Source organism: Stenella coeruleoalba, assembly GCF_951394435.1.
Source record: "Stenella coeruleoalba genome assembly, chromosome: 8".
Taxonomy (NCBI): Eukaryota; Metazoa; Chordata; class Mammalia; order Artiodactyla; family Delphinidae; genus Stenella; species Stenella coeruleoalba.
In genome coordinates, this window is record NC_137154.1 from 77,335,176 (window position 1) to 77,354,554 (window position 19,379).

The 19,379-nt window shown below is 37.5% G+C and overlaps 1 protein-coding gene across 1 annotated transcript in view; it reads left to right on the forward strand.

The window, feature by feature from the left end:
* CEP126 (centrosomal protein 126) overlaps nucleotides 1-12,424 on the forward strand; it is a gene marked incomplete at both ends in the record, with an annotated part of 113,187 nt that extends 100,763 nt beyond the window's left edge. Inside the window, 2 exons of the mRNA XM_079928307.1 lie at nucleotides 95-304; nucleotides 12,387-12,424. Of these exons, the coding sequence (XP_079784433.1) occupies nucleotides 95-304; nucleotides 12,387-12,424 (248 nt within the window). The remainder of the gene's footprint in view (nucleotides 1-94; nucleotides 305-12,386) is intronic.
* Nucleotides 12,425-19,379: the final 6,955 nt, after the last annotated feature.

Genomic DNA, 19,379 nt, shown 5'->3' on the forward strand with positions numbered 1-19,379 from the left:
GAATACATACAGACATATGTCAGTTAAGTATGTATAAGGGCTAATCCCAAAGACAAAAAGGGATCAAAGAATAGATAATGTAAAGTTTCTATAGTTTCAGGCAGTACTTCTGAATTTTTGATGGCTGAAAACCTAGTGAAAGCTTCAGTGCCTGAGGATGAAATTCTAACTGTCATGAATAGCAAGCAGCTACAGAAATCAAATCTGACTTTAAATAAAACCCAGCAATTTAACATCTGTGCACTATCAGCTGAAGAACAAAAGATCCTACAGTCCCTTAATCATCTCAATGCAAGGTTACACCGTAAGTATGGAAGAACACCTTTTGTAAGAAATGTTGAATTTTATACTTAAACAGTTTTAATTTAAAATTTAATTTAAAAATTGAAAATAAAAATACAAAATGTATCCAGATTATCACCTACTTGAATCAAGTATATAACAAAAATTTATTTGAATATACCATACTATTTCGGGTATACTGTACTCATTTCATTTATGCTGATGCCAATTTCATTGGCAGGCTTAACAGTCTTTTGGGAATGTTTGAATAGACTTCATTTCAGCAGTGTGACAGGCTATCTGTACTGACCATCCATCAAAAACAACCATAAATTCAGGATTAAGTACTTTAAAAATCTTAAATATAGCAATGAGCTGGTAAGAATATAAGAAATTCTTAAGACCAGGAAGTAAATATAAATAAGAACCTAGAATGATAAGGAGAGTGCTGCTGCTAGTTTTTCTCTTGAGAACATTTAACCCATAGAGTGAAATTGAGCTTTGCTTTTCATGGCCTCACAGAAAAATGGGAACAGAAGACAAAAGCCATGGCCAACTTAAGATGAGTAGCCTCGTAGAAGATCCTCCCACCCTAAAGTTGGGCCTCCCAAAGAGCTATATCTTATACAGACTTACACTGCCAGAGAAACAGAGAGAGGGGTAAAAAGAAAAAAAAGAAAGTTTACATAACTTAAGTTTCAGTATTAAGCAGATGAGAGGAGAAGACATGCAAGCTTTTTTCACCTCTCTGCATGTATGTCTGTGTAGGATGTAACTCTTTAAGAGGTTTTGTCAACAGCAGTCTCTTACTAAAGGAAATTCTAAAGAATGTACTTCAGCAAACCAAAAATAATCTCAGATGGACAGTCTGAGAGGGTAAATTTGAACATTGTATAAAACAATAAATGTAATTTAAAAGTTGTATGTGGTTCAAAGAGAAAACAGAATTTAAATACCTATCAAAAATAATACATAAGTTGGAGAACATAAATGGTGTTAAAGTGTGCTAGGATTCTTGTATTATTAAGGAATTGAGTAAAGATACAGGTTAACTTTAGATGTTGATAAATGAAGCATGTCTATGGTAATTACTAAGGTCACAACTAAAGAGTCAGAAATAGAGTATACAAATTCCAGACTCTTAGAGAAAGAAAGTGACATGCAAAAGAAAAAAATCAAATCAAACCAAGTTAACACAAGAAAGGAGATAAAAATAATCATAGAAGAGATAGGACAAAAGGACAAATACAAATACTATACTATAAGATGGTGTATACAAATGTATATAATAAATGTAAAAATATATGTGTATTTTCATATATACAGTATTCATATATAATGCATATATATAAATAAATGTGTATTTACTGTGTGTGTGTATATTCCACTTCTGCCTAAAATGTAGAAAATTGGAATATAGCAATCGCACACTAAGAATAAGAAAAAGCAGATAAACAACACAAGTATAGATTTTCTTAAACCCATTAGAGAGCTGAGGTTCCAGCACAACCAAGTAGCCTGACATCCAAGGAAAGACAGGAACTTCCAAGGAGAGACATGACATGACAATTGGCTCAACTGTGGCTGAATAAGGGAGAAAAAAAAATGCCAGGCTCCATACAAGTTGATATTAGGAATTATACATATATTTTTAGCAAATTGCTCAAGGATAAATGTGAACTATTGTGAGAACATAAAATCCCCAGGAGCCTAGACACTCTTCTTGTTCACACCACTCACAGATTCTTCTTTATGAACCTACACTGTGTGTTCATGAGAAAAAGAGGGGGCAGAACAAGAATCCAGAGAAATCCTCTCTCAGTGGTGCAGGCTTGGAAAAGGGGAGCAGCCACCACTGTAGGAATGGTATGAAGCCCCATGCAGAACCTTCTCTCCTACAGAATAAAGGTCATAAAGTACTGGGACAGAGGCAGCAAACTTCGTTGATTGCCCCCAGGGCACAAATGAAGACTTACTCCGGATAGGGGAAAGGTAAAAGAAGTAAGCTTCTACTTCTGCAGAAGGGGCAAGAAAGAGGCATGGGCCCAGATTATTAGAGGTATCCTGCTATAGGAGGAGGGACGCAAAATTGTCTTGCGCAAAACCTGCCAAAGATACAAGGCAAAGTTGACTGCCATGGGAAGGAGGAGCAGGATGACTAAGAAGGAATAGAGGACATGCCTAAGACAGCCTCGACCAGGACAACAGAAAAATCTCCCTACTCCCCGACCACAAGGCCAGCAAGTACCAAAACACAAGCCATAGAAATCAGCTGGAGAAAGGCAAGGGCATAGAGAGAATCTAGCGATATTGTGCAGACACACAGGAAGGCCAAAAGCTGAAAGTAGAGCAGGAAAATTGAAGGAAAAAAACCTCCATGACTCCTGCAGAAGCACAAAATAACACCAGAGGATTTTGAAACCATTGGTGTACTGAAGGTCACCATAGCAACAATAAAACCCAAACCTAGCTCAATTCCTAAGTTGATTAACTACACACAGACACACACACACAGAAACACATATACACACACACGTACACATACATACACACATCAATTGCCTAACAGAAAAGACATGCCCATTTCCAGGCACAAACACTATTTACCTCAGTATCCACTATTCTAAACAAGAAGTCCAACATTCAATCAAAACTTACAAGACACAAAGAAGCAAGGAAAAAATCTCTATCAAGGGACAAAGCAATTAACAGATTGAGACACAGAGATGACCCAGATGTTGGAACTATCAGGTAATTTTAAATAACTATGACTAATATGTTAAAAGGTTATAGTGGAAAACGTGGACAACATGGGAAAGAATCTACAAAAATGGACAGATACAGAATTTCAGCAGAGAGATGGAACCCATACAAAAGACTCAAATAGAAATATGAAAAATAAGAACACTGTAACAGAAATGAATAATGTATTCTATGGGCTTGTCAGATTCAACAGAGATGAGGAAAGAATCAATGAATTTGAGAACAGGTGAGAGAAAATTTCCAAACTGAAACACCAAGAGAAAAAAAAAGATTGAGGGAAAATACAAGAACTGAGGATCTAAGAGCTGTGGGACAATATAAATCAGTCTCACAAATATGTGATTGGGATCCCAAAGTGAGAAATTGCAGCCTTTTTTGCTGGGAGAAGGAGCTACTGATTGGGTATAGGTAAAGCCCCTCTGACATGAGGTGAGAACATGTTTGTGGGTCCCAGGTAACTATGAAGAACTTCTGGGGTCATTTTGAGACTTCATATTGTAACAATTGGATACCAGATAGAAAGAAATTAAATTGAACCCCTACCAAATAACATACATAAAAGTCAGTTACAAGGTGATTAAAGATTAAATATGAAAGAAAATATATAAAGCTTTTAGGAGATACTATAAGAAAGTATTTTCTAGCCTCAGGGTAAGGTAGGATTTCTTAAGTAGAGTACAAGGATCAAAATCCATAGAGGAGAAAAATAATAAATTTAACTATATTAAAATTACAAACTTTTCTTCATATCAAAACATCATTAAAATAATGAGAAAACAGGCCACAAAATAAGAGAATATATCTATAATACATAGGAAAAAGACCCTTGTCCAAAATATATAAAGAACTCCTACAGGGGAAGAGGGGGAAGATGGCGGAAGAGTAAGACGTGGAGATCAGCTTCCTCCCCACAGATACATCAGAAATACATCTACACGTGGAACAACTCCTACAGAACACCCACTGAATGCTGGCAGAAGACCTCAGACCTCCCAAAAGGCAAGAAACTCCCCATGTACCTAGGTAGGGCAAAAGAAAAAAGAATAAACAGAGACAAAAGAATACGGACGGGACCTGCACCAGTGGGAGGGAGCTGTGAAGGAGGAAAGGTTTCCGCATACTGGGAAGCCCCTTTGCGGGCAGAGACTGGGGGTGGCGGAGGAGGGAGGCTTCAGAGCCGTGGAGGAGAGCGCAGCAACAGGAGTGCAGAGGACAAAGCGGAGAGATTCCCGCACAGAGGATCGGTGCCAACCAGCACTCAGCCCCAGAGGATTGTCTGCTCACCCGCTGGGGTAGGAGGGGGCTGGGAGTTGATGAGGCTCGGGCTTCAGTCTGAGTGCAGGGAGAGGACTGGGGTTGGCTGCGTGAACACAGCCTGAAGGGGTTAGTGCACCACGGCTAGCAGGGAGGGTGTTCGGGAAAAAGTCTGGACCTGCTGAAGAGGCAAGAGACATTTTCTTCCCCCTTTGTTTCCTGGTGCGTGAGGATTAAGAGCACTGCTTAAAGGAGCTCCAAAGATGGGCGTGAGCTGCGGCTAACAGTGTGGACCCCAGAGAAGGGCATTGGATGCTAAGGCTGCTGCTGCAGCCAACAAGAAGCCTGGGTGCGAGCACAGGTCACTATCCACACCTCCCTTCCGGGGAGCCTGTGCAGCCCGCCACTGCCAGGGTCCTGTGATCCAGGGACAACTTCCCCGGGGAGAATGCACGGCACGCCTCAGGCTGGTGCAACATCACACCGTCCTCTGCCGCAGGCTCGCCCTGCATCCGTACCCCTCCCTCACCCCCCCCCCGGCCTGAGTGATCCAGAGCCACCAAATCAGCTGCTCCTTTAAACCTGTCCTGTCTGGGTGAAGAACAGACACCCTAACGCGACCTACACGCAGAGGCAGGGCCACATCCAAAGCTGAACCCCGGGAGCTGAGCGAACAAAGAAGAGAAAAGGAAATTACTCCCAGCAGCCTCAAGAGCAGCAGATTAAATCTCCACAAACAACTTGATGTACCCTGCGTTGGTGGAACACCTGAATAGACAACGAATCAACCCAAATTGAGGAGGTGGACTTTGAGAGCAAGATTTATGATTTTTTCCCCTTTTCCTCTTTTTGTGAGTGTGTATGTGTATGCTTCCGTGTGAGATTTTATCTGTATAGCTTTGCTTTCACCATTTGTCCTAGGGTTCTGTCCGCCCGTTTTGTTTTTTGTTTTTTTGCGGTATGCGGGCCTCTCACTGTTGTGGCCTCTCCCGTTGCGGAGCACAGGCTCCGGACGTGCAGGCTCCAAACACAGTAAGAGACCCCAAACACAGTAAGATAAGCAAAATGAGAAGACAGAAAAACACATAGCAGATGAAGGAGCAAGATAAAAACCCACCAGACCTAACAAATGAAGAGGAAATAGGCAGTCTACCTGAAAAAGAATTCAGAATAATGATAGTAAAGATGATCCAAAGTCTTGGAAATAGAATAGAGAAAATGCAAGAAACATTTAACAAGGAACTAGAAGACCTAAAGAGGAAACAAGCAATGATGAACAACACAATAAATGAAATTAAAATTAATCTAGAAGGGATCAATAGCAGAATAACTGAGGCAGAAGAACGGATAAGTGACCTGGAAGATAAAATAGTGGAAATAACTACTGCAGAGCAGAATAAAGAAAAAAGAATAAAAAGAACCGAGGACAGTCTCAGAGGCCTCTGGGACAACATTAAATGCACTAACATTCGAATTACAGGGGTCCCAGAAGAAGAAGAGAAAAAGAAAGAGACTGAGAAAATATTTGAAGAGATTAGAGTTGAAAACTTCGCTAATATGGGAAAGGAAATAGTTAATGAAGTCCAGGAAGCACAGAGAGTCCCATACAGGATAAATCCAAGGAGAAACATACCAAGACACATATTAATCAAACTGTCAAAAATTAAATACAAAGAAAACATATTAAAAGTAGCAAGGGAAAAACAACAAATAATACACAAGGGAATCCCCATAAGGTTAACAGCTGATATTTCAGCAGAAACTCTGCAAGCCAGAAGGGAATGGCAGGACATATTTAAAGTGATAAGGCAGAAAAACCTACAACCAAGATTACTCTACCCATCAAGGATCTCATTCAGATTTGATGGAGAAATTAAAACCTTTAATACAAGCAAGAGCTGAGAGAGTTCAGCACCACCAAACCAGCTTTACAACAAATGCTAAAGGAACTTCTCTAGGCAAGAAACACAAGAGAAGGAAAAGACCTACAATAACCAACCCAAAACAATTAAGAAAATGGGAATAGGAACATACATATCGATAATTACCTTAAATGTAAATGGAATAGATGCTCCCACCAAAAGACACAGACTGGCTGAATGGATACAAAAACAGGACCTGTATATATGCTGTCTACAAGAGACCCACTTCAGACCTAGGGACACATACAGACTGAAAGTGAGGGGATGGAGAAAATATTCCATGCAAATGGAAATCAAAAGAAAGCTGGAGTAGCAATTCTCATATCAGACAAAATAGACATTAAAATAAAGACTATTAGAAGAGACAAAGAAGGACACTACATAATGATCAAGGGATCGATCCAAGAAGATATAACAATTGTAAATATTTATGCGCCCAACATAGGAGCACCTCAATACATAAGGCAAATACTAACAGCCATAAAAGGGGAAATTGACAGTAACACATTCATAGTAGGGGAATTGAACACCCCACTTTCACCAATGGACAGATCATCCAAAATGAAAATAAATAAGGAAACACGAGCTTTAAATGATACATTAAACAAGATGAAGTTAATTGATATTTATTGGACATTCCATCCAAAAACAACAGAATACACATTTTTCTCAAGTACTCATGGAACATTCTCCAGGATAGACCATATCTTGGGTCACAAATCAAGCCTTGGTAAATTTAAGAAAATTGAAATTGTATCAAGTACCTTTTCCGACCACAACGCTATTAGACTAGATATCAATTACAGGAAAAGATCTGTAAATATTACAAACACACAGAGGCTAAACAATATACTACTTAATAACGAAGTGATCACTGAAGAAATCAAAGAGGAAATCCAAAAATACCTAGAAACAGGGCTTCCCTGGTGGCGCAGTGGTTGAGAGTCTGCCTGCTGATGCAGGGGACACAGGTTCATGCCTTGGTCTGGGAAGATCCCATGTGCCACGGAGCAGCTGGGCCCGTGAGCCATGGCCGCTTAGCCTGTGCGTCCAGAGCCTTTGCTCCTCAATGGGAGAGGCTACAACAGTGAGAAGCCCGCGTACTACAAAAAAACAAAAATACCTAGAAACAAATGACAATGGAGACACGATGACCAAAAACCTATGGGATGCTGCAAAAGCAGTTCTAAGAGGGAAGTTTATAGCAATACAATCCTACCTTAGAAACAGGAAGCATCTCAAATAAACAACCTAACCTTGCACCTCAAGCAATTAGAGAAAGAAGAACAAAAAAACCCCAAAGCTAGCAGAAGGAAAGAAATCATAAAGATCAGATCAGAAATAAATGATAAAGAAATGAAGGAAATGATAGCAAAGATCAATAAAAATAAAAGCTGGTTCTTTGAGAAGATAAACAAAATTGATAAACCATTAGCCACACTCATCAAGAAAAAAAGGGAAAAGACTCAAATCAATAGAATTAGAAATGAAAAAGGAGCAGTAACACCAGACACTGCAGAAATACAAAAGATCATGAGAGATTATTACAAGCAACTCTATGCCAATAAAATGGACAACCGGGAAGAAATGGACAAATTCTTAGATATGCACAACCTGACAAGACTGAACCAGGAAGAAATAGAAAATATGAACAGACCAATCACAAGCACTGAAATTGAGACTATGATTAAAAATCTTCCAGAAAACAAAAGCCCGGGACCAAATTGCTTCACAGGCAAATTCTTTCAAACATTCAGAGAAGAGCTAACACCTATCTTTCTCAAACTCTTCCAAAATATAGCAGAGGGAGGAACACTCCCAAACACATTCTACGAGACCACCATCACCCTGATACCAAAATCAGACAAGGATGTCACAAAGAAAGAAAACTACAGGCCAATATCACCGATGAACATAGATGCAAAAATCCTCAACAAAATACTAGCAAACAGAATCCAACAGCACATTAAAAGGATCATACACTATGATCAACTGGGGTTTATTCCAGGAATGCAAGGATTCTTCAATATACGCAAATCAATCAACGTGATACACCATATTAACAAATTGAAGGAGAAAAACCATATGGTCATCTCAATAGATGCAGAGAAAGCGTTCGACAAAATTCAACACCCATTTATGATACAAACCCTGCAGAAAGTAGGCATACAGGGAAATTTCCTCAACATAATAAAGGCCATATATGACAAACCCACAGCCAACATCGTCCTCAATGGTGAAAAACTGAAAGCATTTCCACTAAAATCAGGAATAAGACAATGTTGCCCACTCTCACCACTCTTATTGAACATAGTTTTGGAAGTTTTAGCCACAGCAATCAGAGAAGAAAAAGAAATTAAAAGAATCCAAATTGGAAAAGAAGTAAAGCTGTCACTGCAGATAACAAGATACTATACATAGAGAATCCCAAAGATGCTACCAGAAAACTACTAGAGCTAATCAATGAATTTGGTAAAGTAGCAGGATACAAAATTAATGCAGAGAAATCTCTGGCATTCCTATACAATAATGATGAAAAATCTGAAGGTGAAATCAAGAAAACACTCCCATTTACCATTGCAACAAAAAGAATTAAATATCTAGGAATAAACCTTCCTAAGGAGACAAAAGACGTGTATGCAGAAAATTATAAGATACTGATGAAAGAAATTAAGATGATACAAATAGATGGAGAGATATACCATGTTCTTGGATTGGAAGAATCAACATTGTGAAAATGAATCTACTACCCAAAGCAATCTACAGATTCAATGCAATCCCTATCAAACTACCACTGGCATTTTTCATAGAAGTAGAACAAAAAAATTCACAATTTGTATGGAAACACAAAAGACCTCGAATAGCCAAAGCAATCTTCAGAACGAAAAATGGAGCTGGAGGAATCAGGCTCCCTGACTTCAGACTATACTACAAAGCTACAGTAATCAAGGCAGTATGGTACTGGCACAAAAACAGAAGTATAGATCAATGGAACAAGATAGAAAGTCCAGAGATAAACCCACACACTTATGGTCCCCTTATCTTTGATAAAGGAGACAAGAATATACAGTGGAGAAAAGACAGCCTCTTCAATAAGTGGTGCTGGGATAAATGGGCAGGTACATGTAAAAGTATGAGATTTGAACACTCCCTAACACCATACACAAAAATGAAATCAAAATGGGTTAAAGACCTAATGTAAGGCCAGACACTGTCAAACTCTTAGAGGAAAACATAGAACACTCTATGACATAAATCACAGCAAGATCCTTTTTGATCCACCTCCTAGAGAAATGGAAATAAAAACAAAAATAAACAAATGGGACCTAATGAAACTTCAAAGCCTTTGCACAGCAAAGGAAACCATAACACCAAAAGCCAGCCCTCAGAATGGGAGAAAATATTTGCAAAGGAAGCAACTGACAAAGGATTAATCTCCAAAATTTACAAGCAGCACATGCAGCTCAATAACAAAACAATAAACAACCCAATCCAAAAATGGGCAGAATATCTAAATAGACATTTCTCCAAAGAAGATATACAGACTGCCAACAAACACATGAAAGAATGCTCAACATCATTAATCATTAGAGAAATGCAAATCAAAACTACAATGAGATATCATCTCACACTGGTCAGAATGGCCAATATCAAAAAATCTATAAAAAATAAAAGCTGGAGAGTGTGTGGAGAAAAGGGAACACTCTTGCACTGCTGGTGGGAATGTAACTTGATACAGCCACTATGGAGAACAGTATGGAGGTTCCTTAAAAAACTAAAAATAGAACTACCATATGACCCAGCAATCCCACTACTGGGCGTATACCCTGAGGAAACCATAATTCAAAAAGGGTCATGTACCAAAATGTTCATTGCAGCTCTAATTACAAGAGCCAGGAGATGGAAGCAACCTAAGTGTCCATCATTGGATGAATAGATAAAGAAGATGTGGCACATATATACAATGGAATATTACTCAGCCATAAAGAGAAACGAAATTGAGTTATTTGTAGTGAGGTGGATGGACCTAGAGTCTGTCATACAGAGTGAAGTAAGTGAGAAAGAAAAACAAATACTGTATGCTAACACATACATATGTAATTTAAGGGGAAAAAATGTCATGAAGAACCTTCTGGTAAGACGGGAATAAAGACACAGTCCTACTAGAAAATGGACTTGAGGATATGGGGAGGGGAAAGGGTAAGCTGGGACAAAGTGAGAGAGTGGCATAGACATATATACACTACCAAACATAAAATAGATAGCTAGTGGGAAGCAGCTGCATAGCACAGGGATCAGCTTGGTACTTTGTGACCATCTAGAGGGGTGGGATAGGGAGGGTGGGAGGGAGGTAGATGCAAGAGGGAAGAGACATGGGAACATATGTACATGTATAACTGATTCACTTTGTTATAAAGCAGAAACTAATACACCATTGTAAAGCAATTATACTCCAATAAAGATGTTAAAAAAAAAAAACTACAAATCAATAAGGGAAAAGGCAACTTAGCAGAAAAATTGAGGGGCGGGGGGAAGACTTGAACAGGAACTTCACAACAAAGGAAATGAAAATGACAATAAACATTGATAGATATTCAACATTATTAGTAATGCAAAATAAAACAATGCGATATAGTTATATACACATCAGAAATACATGACTTTATTATTTTTTTTTTCGTCACCATGTGGCATGTGGGATCTTAATTCTCCAACCAGGGATCGAACCCGGGCCTCCTGCAGTGGAAGCATGGAGTCTTAACCACTGGACTGCTAGGTAAGAAGTCCCAAGACATGACTTTAAAAGCCTGGCAATGCTCAGGGTTGGCAAAGACGTACAGCTATTAGAGCTCTCTTATAATGCTGGTGGGAATGTAAACTGAGGCAATCTTTTAGGAAATTTTTTGCCACCACCTAGTAAGTTGAACATGAACATACCCTACAATCCAGCAATTTTACTTCTACATGCATACCTAGTGAAAACCCTGCACATGTGTATAAGGAGACATGTATAAGTATATAGAGATCATCGTTACAAAATCCAAAAATTAAAAATATGTAAATGTGGTATATTCATGTGCTGGAATACTAATCAGCAAGGAAAATGGATAAACTATGGCTACACATAACATCATGGATGAATCCAAATAACATATAATTTTGAGCAAAATAAGAAAAATCACAGGAGAATAAAGACAGTTCAATACTATTTATGTAAAATCAGAAACATGCAAAACTCAACAATGTTGTTTGGGGGATATACACATATGTATTAAACCTATAGAGAAACAAAGTCAGTTTAGAGAGTTACCTCTGTGGAGAAGGGAAGGGAGTACAATCCACAGGGCAGTGTGGAGGTAAGGAGCTCCAGGATGCCTCCGAAGTGGTGATAATATTCAAATGTCTTAGCCTAGGTGGTTACACAAGACGTTAGCTTTATTATTATTAATTAAAATATGCATATATGTTTTATATACTCTGTGTTAATTTCAAAATTAAAATGTTTAAATAATATATTAATAAAAGGCAGGGTGCTAAAACACAAAGCAATACAGAACTAAAGCTATAAGTTTAAGATGTAAAACTATGAAGATAAAGAGTAAAAACCTCAAGTCAGTTTTTTTGAAGGGTTCTTTTTTCCATTAGATATTTCCACATATCTTAAATGCTTCATGTAAAAGATTCCACCTGAATTTTTTTCTTTTGCCCAGACCCTTGTTATTATATGGACAAAAGCCAAAAGCCAAAAACGCAAGAGCTGATCAAATTACTAAACTTTTTCGTGCCTCATTAATTAAATAAACATCTCCTACTTTTTCCTGAGATGCTCCAAGAATGAAATTCACTTTTGGTTTAAAAAGAAGAAAGAAAAATTTAACAGAAAAGATAACCTAGCATTTGAACAAAGATTGGTTTAGAATAGTCAAGGTACTAGGAATGCCTTTTTAGCAACTAAATTTTATGTAATTGTTTTTAATCAAATTAACTCTATTTCCTCACCTAATATAAGTATAAAGACTGTTTCTGGGGACAACAGGAAAATAAGTCTCTTACTCGATTTTGAATATTTTGACATATCAGAATTTAATATTTGATTCTTTAGTCATTCTTCTCTTTCAATATACATAACTAAATTATTTGTATATCATGGTATAATTATTTCAGATGTACAAGAAACCATTTGTAAAACTCCATCCATCTAAAAGTACTTTAGGGCTTCCCTGGTGGCGCAGTGGTTGAGAGTCCGCCTGCCGATGCAGGGGACACGGGTTCGTGCCCGGGTCCGGGAAGATCCCACATGCCGCAGAGCGGCTGGGCCCGTGAGCCGTGGCCACTGAGCCTGCGCGTCCGGAGCCTGTGCTCCGCAACGGGAGAGGCCACAACAGTGAGAGGTCCGCGTACCGCAAAAAGAAAATAAAAATAAGTAAAAATAGAAATAAAAAATCATAATATAAAGATTTCTACATTGAGAGTATTTCATCAGTCATGGGAACAGAAACAAGCATCAGTGCACTATTCTTCAAATAATTTTAGATATGTAGCCTAATTAGAAGATTGTTAAGGAGTTTACATTTATAATGAGCGCATCCTTGCTCATATCCCTTCCATGTCTTCAGATTTCAAAACTGGTCATTACTAGTTTGATTTTTTTTTTTTTAAGTTTTGCCTTGACTCTGGATTCTGGCAGAGATATACATATAAATGAAAAACAGTCATTGCATTCAGGAATTTTCAGTCCAACAGGGATAAAGACATAAATGCATAGTATAAACAAATAGCTGTAATGTAAGGTAAGATAAGACTATGTGATGCACAATCTTAGGAAATCACAAAAGGAAAAAATCATATCTGGCCAGATGTGATCAGGAGACATTCAGGTCTATGGAAAGGGCATCCTCAAATTAAGATATTATCTGTACTCTCACAATCCTCAATTTAAATGTTCAACAAAGAAATGTTATTTTAGAGAATTAATTGGATGCTTGTTCAATTGATTTTCATCGTGTGCCCTCAGTTATGAAATCTCGACAGGAGAAAGTAAGTTTATGCAAATACACTTCATTTCTTGTTATTTGGTTTTACATAAATAAAGTTATACTTGTCTTACTTACGTTTCATATTTTTGCTATGCTCTGGGTATAGTAGTGAATAATAGTAAGTAAGAAAGAGGCTGTCCCTGCTCTCATGCAGTTTATTATTTACCTCTGAGCACATGGTTCTTAGAAGTGACCTTTTCGGTGTGGCATTTTTAATGCTACAATTTTTAGATGGAACTCTTGGCAAAGGTCATTTCAATTCCTGATGTATTTTTTCATGGTTACTTTTTACACCCTAGTTGTGGTTTTTGCTCAATTTTTCATCTCCAGCAATTTAAGTAATTTTTGCAGTGTTAATTTTTCTGGGTCTGAATTTTGATTGTGACAATTTTTTGTCATTTATGATATCTATGATTCTTACTTCACTTAAGTGAGATAATACCTACAGTGACTGAGATCACTCTTCTATACACTTCAAATTAAGTTGAAAACAGTTCACTAAACACAAATGACTGAGCATGAATTGTAAATACTACTCAACAGGAAGAGAAAGTTACCTACTCAGCAAATTACTATCTTGTGCACATTGGTGCACTGTGTCATGTTGCTAGAGTATCTACTAACTGTAAAGTTAATGGTGTGGATTAGGGTCTGGTAGGATTGAAATCATTTTTATCTCATATCTTTTTCATTCTTTTTGACAGGTGGTAACCATTAGCTTTCTTAGTCTCTTTATCTCCAACATGTTACTCTTCCGTATTTTAACATCACTAACATAGGTCAGGAACCTTCTTTTTTTTCAGGGAAAATGGTATAAATTCACAGAATTATTAACTCCCTGTTTAAGCAGCTGGCATCAAAATTACTTGATCCCCCTCCTCCATCAATACTGCTTCATTTGTCATATTCTGCATAGGGATTTGAACATTTTATTCTTGTTTGCCCTTTTGTCTGCTATTTTTATTTTGTGTTACTTTACTATTTACTTAGATTCACCAATTGTTGACATTTTGCCACACTTGATTTATCTGATAGAGGGATGGATGGATGGATGTATGGATGGGTGGATGGATGGATGAAAGAGTAGAAAAAAATACATAGAATAGGATAGGATAAGACATACTTACACACACACAAACATACATTTTAACGAACTGCTTAAAACTAAATAACAGACATGATGATACTTCCCCTCTAAATACTTCAGCATACATCTTGTCCTAAGAACAGATACTCTCCTACATAACCACAATACTATCATCACACCCAAGAAATTTAATATCAGATATGGTATTATCTGATACCCATTCCATATTCAGAGTTCTTCAGTTGTCTATAAAAAAGTCTTCTGTGGCTATTTTATTCCTCTGATCCAGGATCAAACCCAGGATTATACATTGCAATTAGTTGTCATGTCTTTTAACCTAGAAAAGTCTCTTTGCTCTTTTTCAATCTTTCATACACATTGACACTTTCAAAGAATCCAGACCAGTTATCTTGTTGAATATCCTGTAATCTGAATTTGTCTGATTGTTTTCTCATTATTAGATTCAGTTTAATATTTATGGTAAATGCAGAGTTTCAAAGTTTATGCTTTTATAGCCTGTTTGTTTTCTTTTAATCACCTGGACTTACTCCTACCTATATATTGCCTTCAAGTCTTCTATTTAACTGCTTGTTATTTAGAGTCCAGAAAACAGATATGCAAGCTTTTCGAGTTACGTTAAAGCAAATAAATAGGTACTTATTGCCTCCCCTGGGAATAAAGTGCATGGGCTTTAGATATACTTTGGTCTTCTAAAAGATTTCAAAATTTGTTCCTGGATCTCCATTGTATTTTATATACATAAAATTATTTAATATGCAAGTTCTAGAAAGGCAATATATAACCATATTCTTACACTTTCTGTATGTATGACACAAGAGACCATTAAAACTGTATTGTATTTACCAGGACAACTGTGGTATAGCCTATTTCTAGTCAATAGAGATTTTTCTAAAACAGATTTCCATCTCTTCAAACAATGGCAAAAATAGCTACTGAGGAGTATTTGTTATTTTGGAGATGTTGCAGGTAAGCTTTTTATCAATGTTTTTTATTATACATTTCAGTTCCAATGTTTTCATACCCATATGAACTTAACAAGAATTTTGTTTTTAAATTATACTGCCTTATATAACAACTTTACAATGTACAAGTATTATGTAGTTAATTCAGAAACTGAATTTCTCAGCCTAGCAACATTAATTATATAATATCAGGTGCCCCAATACTGAAAACCCAAATGTTCTTGGTTTAAGATTTGAGAATTGGGCTTCCCTGGTGGCGCAGTGGTTAAGAATCTGCCTGCCAATGCAGGGGACACGGGTTTGAGCCCTGTTCCGAGAAGATCCCACATGCCGCGAAGCAATTCAGCCCATGCACCACAACTACTGAGCCTGCCTGTCACAACTACTGAAGCCCGTACACTTAGAGCCCATACTTCGCAACAAGAGAAGCCACCTCAGTGAGAAGACTGCACACCACAACGAAGAGTAGCCCCCACTCACCACAACTAGAGAAAGCCCGCACGCAGCAACGAAGACCCAATACAGCCGAAAATAAAAATAAATAAATAAGTAAATACACTAAAAGAAAAAAAAGATTTGAGAATTGATGCTTAATTCCCAGAAATTGTATCTATCTCTGGAAAATTCACAACTTGGGTGAAGTTTATATATTAATCCACTACTTCCCACCCCACACATGCGTGGTTTTGTTGTTGTTGCTGTTTGTGTATTTACCCCTTCTATTGCCCTTTGGGGTTTGTTCCCCCACACGAGTGATTGATGGTGTTGATTTGGGTTTATCTCAGGCATAGAAGTAAGCTGATGTATTCATTCTTGTTAAGGTGTTTAGCATGAATCTTAAAAGACACTTTACCATTTCAAAAAATCATTTTAAAAGATCTAAAACAATTTCAATCATTTAAAACCATTATATGGAAAGAACAATAATGAATTTCTAATAGTGGGATTTCAGGCACTTTAACACTTGAGTGAGAGGAATAATTTTGAGCAGGAAGCCTTCTCAGTATCTTTCATAGCACAGGCAATCTTCTGCTATTTCTTAGAGCAAGTGCAGTTCTGAGATTTCCAGAAGAAAAGTATTCAACCCACTCTTTCCTGTATCCCTTCACTGAACACTCATAATCAACTTAATAATTATAGTATCTATCCCCATGGAGCACCTGTGAGGATTATGTGAGATAATCACCCATGTAAAACATTTAAAACAGAGCCTGTAACATAATATATGCTAAATACATGTTAAGCTAAATTATTAGTATTATTGCCACCATAATGATTATCTTAATAAGTTTAAATTGTCTCAAAAAAAAGTAACATTCCAGAAAGTACTTACATGAAATTTACATGCAAAGTATAACTTCCCTTCAAAAAAATAAGAATTATTCTAACAATTTGTAGTCCCACTTGCCTTTCCTCTTACAGTATCAATCTTCCATTCCAGCCAAACACATTTAGAGTGTTTCACTTAGGTTCATGCCCTCTTCACTTATGTTCATGCCCAATTCCTATCTACATTATATTTTTGCTCTGCTCTTCAGGTACAACCATCAAAGCTCCAACTTAATGTTAGTTCTCCCATGAAGTCTGTGATCGATCCAGCTATGATATTCTCACCCTCCTCTGAACTTATCTGTTTGTATACATATACTCCATATGCACTTTTTTTAACATCGTTATTGGAGTATAATTGCTTTACAATGTTGTGTTAGTTTCTGCTGTATAACAAAGTGAATCAGCTATATGTAAACATATATCCCCATATCTCCTCCCACTAGCGTCTCCCTCCCAGCTTCCCTATCCCACCCCTCTAGGTGGGATAAGTTTACAAAGCTCAGTCACAAAGCACCGAGCTGATCTCCCTGTGCTATGCAGCTACTTCCCACTAGCTATCTATTTTACACGTGGCAGTGTATATGTGTCAATGTTACTCTCTAATTTTGTCCCAAATTACTCTTCCCCCTCCCCGTGTCCTCAAGTCCATTCTCAACATCTGTGTCTTTATTCCTGTCCTGGCTCCTAGGTTCATCACAACCATTTTTTTTTTAGATTCCATATATATGTGTTAGCATATGGTATTTGCTTTTCTCTTTCTGACTCACTTCACTCTGTATGACAGACTCTAGGTCCATCCACCTCATTACAAATAACTCAATTTCATTTTTTTTTCTTTTCTTTTTTTCTTTTTGCAGTACACGGGCTTCTAACTGTTGTGGCTTCTCCCGTTGTGGAGCACAGGCTCCAGACGCGCAGGCTCAGCGGCCATGGCTCACGGGCCTAGCCGCTCCGCGGCATGTGGGATCTTCCCGGACCGGGGCACAAACCCGTGTCCCCTGCATCAGCAGGCAGACTCTCAACCACTGCGTCACCAGGGAAGCCCTCAATTTCATTTCTTTTTATGGCTGAGTAATATTCCATTGTATATATGTACCACTTCTTTATCCATTCATCTGTCAATGGACACTTAGTTGCTTCCCTGTCCTGGCTATCATAAACAGAGCTGCAATGAACATTGTGGTACATGACTCTTTTAGAATTATGGTTTTCTCAGTGTATATGCCCAGTAGTGGGATTGCTGGGTCATATGGTAGTTCTATTTTTAGTTACTTAAGGAACCTCCATACTGTTCTCCATAGAGGCTTATCAATTTACATTCCCACCAACAGTGCAAGGGGATTCCCTTTTCTCCACAATTTATTGTTTGTAGATTTTTTGATGGTAGCCATTCTGACGGGTGTGAGGTGATACCGCATTGTAGTTTTGATTTGCATTTCTCTAATGATTAGTGATGTTGAGCATTCTTTCATGTGCTTGTTGACAATCTGTATATCTTCTTTGGAGAAATGTCTATTTAGATCTTCTGCCCCTTTCTGGATTGGGTTGTTTGTTTTTTTGATACTGAGTTGCATGAGCTGCTTGCAAATTTTGAACGTTAATCCTTTGTCAGTTGCTTCATTTGCAAATATTTTCTCCCATTCTGAGAGATGGCTTTTGGTCTTGTTTATGGTTTCCTTTGCTGTGCAAAAGCTTTGAAGTTTCATTAGGTCCCATTTGTTTATTTTTGTTTTTATTTCCATTACTCTAGGAGGTGGGTCAGAAAGGATCTTGCTGTCATTTATGTCATAGAGTGTTCTGCCTATGTTTTCCTCTAAAAGTTTTAGAGTGTCTGCCTTTACATTAAGTCTTTAATCCATTTTGAGTTTATTTTTGTGTATGGTGTTAGGGAGTGTTTTAATTTCATTCTTTTACATGTAGCTGTCCAGTTTTCCCAGAACCACTTATTGAAGAGGTTGTCTTTTCTCCACTGTATATTCTTGCCTCCTTAATCAAAGATAAGGTGACCATATGTGCGTGGGTTTATCTCTGGACTTTCTATGCTGTTCCATTGATCTATATTTCTGTTTTTGTGCCAGTACCATACTGTCTTGATTACAGTAGCTTTGTAGTATAGTATGAAGTCAGGGAGCCTGATTCCTCCAGCTCCGTTTTTCTTTCTCAAGATTGCTTTGGCTATTCGGGGTCTTTTGTGTTTCCATACAAATTGAGAAATGTTTTGTTCTAGTTCTGTGAAAATTCCATTCATAGTTTGATAGGGATTGCATTGAATCTGTAGATTACTTTGGGTAGTATAGTCATTTTCACAATGTTGACTCTTCCAATCCAAGAACATGGTATATATCTCCATGTGTTTGTATCATCTTTAATTTCTTTCATCAGTGTCTTATAGTTTTCTGCATACAGATCTTTTGTCTCCTTAGGTAGGTTTATTCCTAGGTATTTTATTCTTTTTGTTGCAATGGTAAATGGGAGTGTTTCCATAATTTCTCTTTCAGATTTTTCATACTTAGTGCATAGGAATGCAAGAGATTTCTGTGCATTAATTTTCTATCCTGCTACTTTAACAAATTCACTAATTAGCTCTAGTACTTTTCTGCTAGCATCGTTAGGATTCTCTATGTGTAATATCATGTCATCTGCGAACAGTGACAGCTTTACTTCCTCTTTTCTAATTTGGATTCTTTTTATTTCTTTTTTTTCTCTGATTGCTGTGGCT